Below are 12032 nucleotides of genomic sequence, written 5' to 3'. Positions count from 1 at the left end.
TGAATCCTCTAGTATCAAAACCCCTTAAATCCACTTTAGTGAAATTTGCATAAATGAAGAAAAACTGTTTAACCAACTTCTGATAGCGACTCCGTAATGAAATTTTGTTTTGTGAAATTTTAACACTAACTGGACAACAAATTGCAACAAACACAACAAAATTGTTTATAATAAACCCACAAATTTGAAAACAAAAATGGAGTTAGTGGCATTTGAAACCAACTATAGGATTTAATGGATTTTGAATATCAGTAAAGTGGATTTAATGGGTTTTGACAAAGAACAAATGAAAATGACAAAAAAAATTTAGGTGGCACACATTTTTATTAAAGACAAACTAATAATGTAATTATAATTACTATTAATAATTAATAAAACGAGTAAAAATTAATAATAAACTAATGAAAAACTAAAAAACTAAAATAATAAAAAATAAAATTAAACACTCAGGTCTGGAACATCTTCTACTTCGCTTTCTACCTTTATCTGGTGTTACAATTTCAATTTGTGTAGTAATATCGGACATTATTTTATTGGCACTTGTTAACGAATACAAGACTAAACTAAAAACAATAATACTAGCACAACAATGATTGATCTAATATTGCATAAATTAAATTTGTACAGCGCCGCCGACCACATGTTGTCACGTTAGTCTTCTATGATTGGCTATTGTGGATTTAGTGGGGTGTGAATGTTAGCTCAAATGGATTTCGTGGCGTTTGAATCTAAACACACTTTTTAGAGTACATTTTTATACATATTAGGTAACTTTTGCAATCATTCGAATGAACACTTCAATAGGGAATTTTAGTAGGAATATTTTGATGCGTATATCTCATTTTTCATCAAAAACGGATTTAAGGGGTTTTGATACTAGAGGACTCAACTGTCGTGGAGTTGCGTAAAAAGGGAATGAAGACGACTGACATCGTTCGCACGGGCTCGTTTCAATCAGAGGCTGGGTGGAGGATCCGATCGTGAAAAGGTACAAGGAGACGAGAAGAACGACTACGGAACGATCCGTCCTCGAAGTATCCGTTCGACAAGGGCTACAAAAGAAATATCTATTATTTAGAAACTGTGCCAAAATCTAGTGATATTGGAATATGATATAAAATAAATTATGGTATTAATGATACTATGAGATATCAAAAAATCATGGAAACACTATTTCAAAAACCAAAAAAAAAAAGTTGCTTATAAAAACGGAATTAAAAAAAAGTAAAACAAATTCATAAGAAGACAATTTTAGACCAACATACGCAATAGGTAACAAAATTATTCATGGTTCATATTGGTTCATGTGGTAAATATAGAGACTGCAAAACCTGTTGAAATGATAAAAAAACGCCCTTTTCACGGCTAGATTGTCTAAAATTTATAATTTTTATTTCAAGCAGGTGCAAGGTTCTTAACAAAAATTAGCCCCATTAGATTCCCAAAATAACAGTAACACCTACTCAAGTCTAAATGTTATTTTTTTAACTCCAACGGTACCTGAGATATCTGGTAAAAACAACACTCAGGGGCTGTTCAACTTTAAAAGACTGTAACCTCCCAGGAGACATTTTCCTCCATATGTTCGTGTTTGTATTAAATTTAAAGTTACACAGTATGTCCGTAGATGGAGTTTACAAAAGGACAAATGGACCAAAAACTGAAAGATACGAAAAAGAGGCATTCTTCATAAAAGTTTTTGCTTGTTTAGAAAACACGAGTCACCATGACGAACATCAATTTTGTTATATAGGGTGTGTCAAAAACACAAAAATGTTATTTTGAGTAAGAGTAAACATACCTTATGTTGCAAGATATGAAAAAAGGCATTCTTGATAAAAGTTTTTCCTTGAAAAATGAATAAAAGTCACGTTATCAAATATTCATAATTTCTTTTTTAGGTCACATTCACGACATTTATGTTTGATGCCATTATCTCTACACTGAAAAGAAATGTAGAAATTTTGCCAAAATTAAATTATTTCTTAGAAAGATAGAACACATGTTTTTAAAAAAAAAGTTCCTATAAACATATGTCGTAGAAGGCTTCGTTTCGGAGATACAGGGTGTTGAATATATTTTTTTTTCTCGAATTTTCATTATAACTTATAAATGAATCCTTAGATTTTTTTCATGTTTGGGGGATAATGCCTATTGATTAAGAGGCATAAAACAAGCGGTAAGAATGTTCAAAAACTTGCACAGTGGCGGAGTGGAGGGGGTGCTCAACCCCTTTCTTAAACAGATCATCTACGCCAATGAATATTATTTTAAAAAACTGTTATTTTCATTATCTACATACAGTTTAACAAAAATAATGTCCCTTCTTCTGTTTCGAAATTCCTGTGCGTTTCCGAGTTAATTTAATTTTTAGTGTTTGATGTGGTACTAAATTAATTTATTTATTATCAATTATCGGCTAAATATTTAATTCTATTAACGAAACCTACCTAAATATGGTTTATTAAGGATTCTAAAAAGCCAAAATCTCATATTCTTTATCTCTTTCCAATGTAGTTAAAATAAATATTTGTTATATCAAGCCATACTCAAATACAAGACTTTTATAAATTGAAATCTTTTTAGTAGGTACACTAATTTTAACAATCCTTATTTATTATGTGCTGCGTACTAATGTACTGCAACTAAATTACAAAAAAAAAACATTGATGTTAATGTTTATGGAGAAATTTTTTGAATTTAGAACAATATTTAAGTAACATCTTCTTAAAACTTTTTGACAACTGCACAATAATGTATTGTATGTATGTAATGTAACAGATTTCAACTTATAAAAGTCTTGTATTTGAGTATAGCTTGATATAACAAATATTTATTTTGACTACATTGGAAAGAGATAAAGAATATGAGATTTCGTCTTTTAGAATCCTTAAAAAACCATATTTAGGTAGGTTTCGTTAATAGAATTAAATATTTAACAGATAATTGATAATAAATAAATTATTTAATTTAGTACCACATCAAACTCTAAAAATCAAAATAACTCTTAAACGCACAGGAATTTCGAAACGGAAGAAGAGACATTATTTTTGTTAAACTGTATGTAGATAATGAAAATAACAGTTTTTTTTTTAAATAGTCATTGGCGTAGAAGTTCTGTTTAAGAAAGGGGTTGAGCACCCCCTCCACTCCGCCACTGTGCAAGTTTTTGAACAATCTTATCGCTTGTTTTATGCCACTTAATTAATAGACATTATCTCCCAAGCATGAAAAAAAATCTAAGCATTCGTTTATAAATTATAATGAAAATTCGAGAAAAAAAAAATATATTCAACACCCTGTATCTCCGAAACGAAGCCTTCTACGACATATGTTTATAGGAACTTTTCTTTTTAAAAACATGTGTTCTATCTCCTGTTAAAGTTTGTCTACAAAAAACTGACTCACCCTGTATAACTTAATATAGATTTTTTCAGATTCGGAGAGAAGTATTTGTCACTACTCATTTACTTTTATTAGATTTAATTTGTTTCGTGTTTTTATAAAATTTATTTGTATTTTTGTTCACACATAGTGCGATATTAAAAGCTAGAGTTTTGTATTTGAAATATTACTTGATACCTTAAATGAAAAATAAATAGAATAAATTAATAAATATTGCTTCATTGCTTCACTTAAAAATTTATTTACACTTTTCTCTTCCGAATATGAGCAATTCCTTTTTCTAATCAAAATTATGACGGTATTGGAACATAATCATTAACATTTTAAGTTAGTACCGAAAATGGCTATTTGTAAATAATTTAAGTGTTATGGAATTTTAGAATGAAGTAGATTTTATTTTTAATTTAATTTATACTGTAAATTAATTAAGTCAGATAAGACAGATAGTATGCTAAAATAAATATTTTTTTTATTTTTATTGTTTCTTGATATTTAAAATCATTAATGAAAAATAGTCTACAAATATTTTGCAGCACGCTCTCTTTATGACCTTTGACACTTCAATTTGTTGTCTTGTGGTCGTAAATTACATGTTAATGGTTTTTCCGAGTAAATTTTTGATAATATCGGTTAACAGTAAACAAACTATTTAAACAGTATATTGCAAGATTGTGTTTGTGTCAGTGAATTATCCCATAGGTTATATCAATGTCAGAAAACAGAGACGTTATAATCAAAGACAATTTCTCAATTTTTATACATATGCCTATAAATTTTTAAAATATTCTTATAGGTATGTAGTATCTCTACCGTTTGTACTTAGTCATTATTTCATATCTTTTAAACTTAGGAAATATTTTAGGAAGTATATTCACAAAAACTCTTTCGGTAGGTATAGAAAAATATACAGGGTGAGCCATTACTGTGAGAAGGTAAAATAACTCCCTTGTTACTCATACAGAAAAAAATTTATATAAAAGTTGTACAGAATCAAGAAAGCTAAACTACAAAATTAATTTGAAACATACAACATACAGGGCGATACGTTTTTTAAATGGATCACCCTGTATATTTTTAAACATATGGATTTCTGAGAAAATTCTATATATGGCAATTTACACATTTTAACATTTTAGTGCGGGGTTCCCAAGTTATGTAGAAAATTCTTTGAATTTTGAAAAAACATGACCTCGAAGAAGTTGTATTAACTTTCAGCTACTAACACTTGGAACAAAATAATTAGAGTTATAGGCAAATGTTAGGCAAAGGCTCCTATATTAGCTAATATCGATATTTTATACAGGGCATTTCTTAAAATACAATAATTTTTAGAAAGTTTAAACTTGATTTTCTAAATTTATTCAAATGGAACGCCCTGTATTTTATTGTTCTATTTTATTCATATGTTCACTTCAACTTTTATTAAGCATGTTCTATATCTAAAATTGTTAATTTTTAAGATATAGCAACATTTCTGAAAAAACTTAATTTTTATTATTTTACAGAATACCACAAATAAATATTAACTAATAAAATTAATTCAAAATGGAATAATAAACTATGAACTGACAAGTTGACACAATGTGACAGTTTTTTTCAAAGCCATTTCGTGAGACCGAAAATAATAAAAATTAGGTTTTTCCAGAAATGTTGCTATATCTTAAAAACTAACAACTTTAGGTGTAGAACATACTTAATAAAAGTTGAAATGGACTGATATGTGAATAAAATAGAACAATAAAATAGAGTTCTATCAATATCAAGTTTGAATTTACTAAAAATGATCGTATTATAAAGAATGCCCTGTATTATGTCGATATTAGCAAACATAGAAGTCTTTGCCTAGCATTTGCCTATAACTCTGTCAAATATTTTTACTCCAAGGTTAATAGTTGAAAGTCAACTTCTTCGAGGTCATGTTTTTTCCAATATTCGAAGAATTTTCTACATAACTTGGCAACCCCGCACTAAAATGTTAAACTGTTATATTGCCATATATAGAATTTTCTCAGAAATCCAATTGTTTAAAAATATACTATGTTCTATTTAAAAAATGTAATATTTAATGTAATTTTGGCCCATAGGTTTTTTGATTCTGTACAACTTTTATATAAACTTTTTTCTGTATTATGAATAACAAGGGAGTTATTTTACTTTCTCACACTAATGGCACACCCTGTATAAAAATGGATTTTCCTACTTCAATTTATTCAAAAGGCAAAGATTTATTTTTTTACTGGAAAACTAGATAGACAAATCTAGGTAGACATTAAATTTTCACGAGAGATGAAGAAAGTTAATATTCTATTAAAAACATACATTAGATAGCTAGCCATCAGGTAGGTAGCCATCGTACATAAAATGTTATGGGTCGTCAAACGGTTTTGAGACCTCAAAACAACGCGTTCTGTCATTTTCTTACAAATTCTTATAATACATTTAGTAGTTAGGGACATTTATTTAAATAAACTTGCTTGACGATTACCAACTTTAACGTTAACTATTTTAAAGTTGTATGAAAGTATACTGTTTGATGATACTAGATGGTACATATCTCAGTAGGCGATTACTTTTGTCTTTAGGTACAATGGTACAGAATGACTTGTATTGAGCCCAGGAATACATTATGTCACGTGCTCCCCGTACATACTTTAAAAACACTCAGTTTAAAAAAAATTGCCAGTGATCGATACCTTGTACTTATTACTTATTACCTCCGAAACATTTATCAATGAAAACAAAAACAAATCTAACTAACTAACAATTTAAAAACTGTTTATATTAATTTTTAGTTCGAGTCCTATAAAATGAAAAATAATTACAATAAACAGACACGTAAATACTAAATTGAAATAGCTTACTTTCATTGTTCCCGTTAAAGTTCGTTGAAATATAATTAATACTAGATTTCACCACCTCAGCAACATCAGCACCATACATAAAACACACCAATAAAAGTGTCAGTTTTCTACTCATGTGGCACGGCACATCTTTGTATTCCTATTTTATTTTTATCGGTGTCATTATACTTACAACCTGTTCCTTAGTATTACTACTACTGTCACAGATTTCAAATTTGTTGTCAGTTGTTTTGACAGTTTATAAAGACTAAGAAAAAGTATTTAATATATGAAATCGAGTTTTACTACTTTCACAGCTGGCTAGTAAATTTTAATGGCCCTGTGCGTTTGTTAATACTGTGTGCATGTTTTCCAAAACCTCGGTACCTGAATTATCTTTTGTTGAAAATTGATAATTAAAGGTCTTCAATATACCAAAACATATTTAAATACAGGGTGACTCAAAATTACTGTGCAAATTTTTACTAGTAAATTCTAGCATTGATTATGTAAACCACGTTAAATATTACACACAAACATTCTAATAAATAAATAAATAAGAAAAATATCTAATAAACTTAAGACCAGCACGGCTTTCTGAGGGAAAAACAGCTTGATATTTTAATTTAATTGAAACTTGTAAGAATAAATAAATAAAATTTTATAAATCAACTAGCTGTTTTATCAATCATTCTAGTCTCATTCCAGAAAACATGCTAAATAGTGACAGACCGAAAAAAAAAGGTTTTCGCGTTCTCGTATTTTAAATTTAGTAGTATAAATAGATTCTGGATAACTTGATTGGTTTTCAATATAAAGGAAATTCTTTTTCTAGTTTCATATTCTTAGAGAAAAATAGGTACTCAAGATTATTATTTCTAATAGAATATCTTGTATACAGTGCTTTGGTATGGTCAAAATTGGGGGTTGCTATTTAAAAAAATTGTCTATGACGTCATATCTCGAACAACGATGACGTCACAAATATGGGTCGTATGTCAAAAAGTGCCTTTTTAAAAAACAAAATCGACGTGGCAGGGGATTTTTTCGAAAACTTCTCAATTTAAAAAATAATGAATTTATTCGTTACTTTTCGAAAGCACTGTATATATACTGTACTGATTTAATTCGTTTATTTTTATTACCGTTCCAAAAATACATATAAATTATTACTAAAAATGCATGTAGATTCCTCTCTGAATGGTTAAACAACATAATTTATTGCTTTTGTTAATATTTTCAAATTTACGTTGGGATATCCCAATATCCTTATTTATATCTGGGGTTGTTTTAATAGTAATAGAAAATTCTGGAAGTTGTGGTTGTATGTAAAAGATCTTACAAATTCTAAATTTTCTATTACAATTTCAATTATTTTATTATTCTTTAAACAGTAACAGCAATGAAAAAAAACTACACTTATAGACAAAAAAAAATCAAAGTGACTTATAAATATTCAACGTCTTTGTTTTAAATAGAGAAATTGAAAAAAATATTTGCCCTATTTCAACGTAAATTTAAAAACAATAATGAATACTGTGAATTATGATAAATTTACATATTTATAGAAAATGTACAGGGTGTCAGAAATAATACACTTTAATGGTATGGCTCCGAAATGATACTGAGAAAAAATCTGAATATCTCGAAAAGGACGAGATTTTGGGAAAAATGCAAGAGACAATCTTGTAGATAATTAAATTCTCTACAACTTTTACTTTATGGATATTCGATGCATAGAATGTGAGATATTTGCAAAAACCTTTGAATGGCAATATGTTGTGATTTTTGCGGATTTGGGTTTAGGACACCTCAAAGAACATCTGTGCAAAAGCTCAGATTGAAAGGAACTTTATCGAGATTTTCTCCTTTTTTCGTCTAAGTTCCTTAATTAATAACAAAAAAAATTCAACTAGTATAGTCTTTCCGATGTCATTTGAACATGTATAAAAAAGACGAACAATAAAATTTAATGAGTTTCATAGGCGTCCCTAAAAAAGTTTTCTGCTAAAGTTAAAAAATTATAATAATTTGTGTATGTGTTATAGAAAATTTCTGTTATATGTTCATTTGACTAATAACATATTTTAAATTATTTATGTCCTCAAACAATTTTATTATATTGATGGTAAAATTCGTTTTGTTCTGTTTCAAAAGGTCTCCAAAATGCCTTGTTGTAATAATATTAGTAAACAAAATATCCCTCTTATTTCTCCCTTTCGCAATTATAATATGAATGATTAATAGCAGGTGCCTATAATAAATTAAAATTACCCGAATCACACCAAATTCCGCATTACTGCACTGCACTGCTAGGCCATTTGTCGACAACTGAATTTATGGACAGGTCGTCCAGTTCGGCTGTGTTTGTGCCGCGTTTGTCCGCACGCTCATTCTTCAACTGGGCGACCTGTATATGGGTATAGCTAAATAAATATGGGAACAAGTTTTTCAAATATTTCAATGCCGAGCTGCTGCGTCAGCGACCAAACCTGGTACATATTGCCAACATATTGGTTCTTCAACTCAGATGGGAAACACTATACCTACATTTCCAATATCGATTTATTTAAGTCCCAGTGGGATAAACTGTCGGATAGGTTGTATTTGAATTATTTTGTCTATGCATAGGTACCTACCTCAATATTTTCAAAATTATAGCCATGTAGTCAAATGTAAGTAGCTAGAGATTTATTAACTGTTGCCAGCAGTTGCAACTGAATTTTTTGTTATATCTACAGTTCGGGTAACATAAGTAGTGAGTATTAAAGCTGTATATTGATCCTATATTAAAAGATACGGTTTTATCTTTTATCTATTATGTACAGTATGAATTGTTCAATAGTATGACAAAACACTGAAGTAAATATACCTATTGTACAATGTATAATAAGAAAATCCCAGTGATCGATATTTTACTTATTTTCTCCAATACAGTTTTCAATGAAAATATGAAAAATATCACATGACTGCACAAGAACAGTTAATTTTTTTTGCCATATATATTTTAGATATTATAATATAGATTTTATATGTTTTAATATTTTTTTATTTAATTTTTTTAATAAGGTATATCTTTCTGTATAATTAGCAACACTAATAATCCTAATTATTTATTGTTATTAATTTTATCACAAACAGTTAAATTTCAAAATATTTAAATACAATATAACCTATATTTTCAAACAAACAGATAATTGAATGTATTTATTTACATAAACTATAAAAATAAATGCTCTAACCTTCACAATATAATTATTTTTCGTTAAGTATCCTCAAAATTGATAAGCAAACATGTAAACACTAAATTAAAATGACTTACTTTTAATATTTTCATCAGAGTTCGTTGAAATAGAGTTAACACTACTTTTTGCCACCCCACTAACATCAACACTATACACAAGACACACCAATAAAACAGCAAATAAAAACAATGCCGCTGTACGCATCATCGACGATTTTCTGTCAGTTTTCGACTCATGTCGCATATCTTTGTATTCCTATTTATATCAGTGTCGTTGTACTTACAACCAGTCCCTTACTAACAGATAATCGAATGAAATTATCGAGTCAAAACATATCTCCTCTGCTAAGTACTTATCTTAATCTTAATTCGTCAGGCATACAGAATTTAATAGAATTGTATTAATTAAGCATAATTTTGCCTTTGCAATTTCTAAGATAGATTCGTAGTTTTTTAGTTTAGTAAGTGTTGATATGCAGATTTATAGTTTCTACGGTAAGTATATGATAAATTCAGAACTTTTATTATGCATTTTTACATTAATTAATATTAGCAAAAAGTTCTTACAAGTTTTAAAATACTATCGGTAGGTGTCATTACAAGCCACCCTAGATTCTTAAGGTCAAACTACTATGATTTACACTAATTTACCTATGTGCAAAAATGCACCGCAAGAAGCGCCAAAGTTTTTGGAAAAATGTCAATAATCAGTTACAAAACGGAAAAGTGTTGAACGATTAAAATGAAATTTAGTATGTAGAAATATATTGGTAAAAGGCTCCTGATGATGCAATTAATGTTAATTACCGACTAGCACAAATGCCTCATAGCTCAGTTAAAAAATATTCATATTTTTTTGTGTATTATCTGATTATCACAATTTTTTTCTGGTGAAAGCTAAAACTTTTTTAAATAAATTCTGTCCCTTCCAAAATTTTGAAAACTCATACTGTTTAACATAACTCAACAAACGTGCGTCACCTGCAGCCTGGCAAATTTTGCGCCTTATGCATTATAGTCCAGGCGATATCTGTTTTAAAAAGGGTATACTTGGGTAAAACGCATATGATCGGAGATTTTTGCTTTAACGGCTTCTAAATAACATCAGAAATGATAATTTTTATGTGCAAATAAAAAAAACGTGGGCTTAATTGTTATTGCAAAAAAGTATAAAAAAATAGCAAAAAAATTAATTTTTTTCTTGAATTTCTCGTCGACAACTTAGCAACTATTCATTTTAGACAAAAATGGAAAAGGAAAAAAGTTTTGTAATTAAATTTTGAACAAGATAGAGTTAGTTGCAATTCGAAAAAATAATTATTATTATTGCAAAAATCGGAAAAATCATTTAAAAAATTGCAAAAAATGCTAGTTTAGTTTATTTGTCAATTTTTTTTCAGACAATTGAATAATACCTAGGATCTTCATACTTTTCCCAATTAAACTTCTTAGTACATAGAATCATCACACCAAATTTCATCCAATTCGGTTCGATAGTTTTTGCATAATAATTGTTTAATTTTTTTATTTTTTTTAAATTAAAAAATTTTCAAAAACAAATTTCTAAAAATCTAAAGCCTTTGAATACTTGAAAATTTTACCACAAAAAGAAGAGCTCTCAAGCTTTAAAATGGTTTTTGAAAAATTCAAATCGGACGGTTAGTTGAGCCGTGATGATTGTTTAAACATTTCCGCAATTTTCACGCTTATAAACAACTGCAATAACTTAATGTTTTTTTCATTTTTTTTATTTTAAAATATGGTTTGAAAATACTCGGAAAGACGAGTATTTAAAAAAAAACTGATGATCCGCCCATTATTTTCGGAGTTATAGCCCGTTAAAGTTAACCCTTATTTACAGCAAAACTATAAGAGTATAAGGGCTATTTTTTGAACTAATAGGTTTGTCATTCCGAGTAATTTCCAGATATAAATTTTCAAAATTTGCAATCAAGAGCGTCCCATTTAAAATGTCACTCAAAAATATTCAAGACCGCGTGAAATCAATGAGGTATCAGTGGAGGGGGGGAGCAAACACACAGCTACTCCGATCTGAATTATGCAAAAACTATCGAACCGAATTGGATGAAGTTTGGTGTGATGATTCTATGTACTAAGAAGTTTAATTGGGAAAAGTATGAAGATACTAGGTATTATTCAAGTGTCTGAAAAAAATTGACAAATAAACTAGCATTTTTGTAATTTTTTAAAAGATTTTTCCGATTTTTGCAATAATAATAATTATTTTTTCGAATTTCAACTAACTATCTTGTTCAAAATTTAATTACAAAACTTTTTTTCCTCTTCCATTTTTGTCTAAAATGAATAGTTGCTAAGTTGTCGACGAGAAATCCAAGAAAAATAATGAATTTTTTTGCAATAACAATTAAGTTCGCACTGATTTCGTAGGTTGACTGTAATTTCAGTTTGATCTTTAAGTCACTGTACCTGCCAATTCTTAATGAGTGTTTACTACGATATGGATACATACATACATATTTCGATATGGATACATACACATACGACGAATTAAAGTTATTTAC

General features: G+C 28.5%; 1 protein-coding gene across 1 annotated transcript in view; it reads right to left on the bottom strand.

Annotated features, from left to right (window-relative positions):
• LOC108907886 (probable beta-hexosaminidase fdl) overlaps positions 1–9780 on the bottom strand; it is a 19338-nt gene extending 9558 nt beyond the window's left edge. Inside the window, exon 1 of the mRNA XM_018711720.1 lies at positions 9568–9780. Within this exon, the coding sequence (XP_018567236.1) occupies positions 9568–9733 (166 nt within the window). The 5' untranslated portion in view covers positions 9734–9780. The remainder of the gene's footprint in view (positions 1–9567) is intronic.
• Between the last annotated feature and the right edge of the window lie 2252 nt (positions 9781–12032).

The sequence above is a fragment of the Anoplophora glabripennis genome, unplaced genomic scaffold (assembly GCF_000390285.2).
Source record: "Anoplophora glabripennis isolate ALB-LARVAE unplaced genomic scaffold, Agla_2.0 scaffold122, whole genome shotgun sequence".
Taxonomy (NCBI): domain Eukaryota; kingdom Metazoa; phylum Arthropoda; class Insecta; order Coleoptera; family Cerambycidae; genus Anoplophora; species Anoplophora glabripennis.
This window is presented reverse-complemented; position numbering and strand designations above follow the sequence as displayed.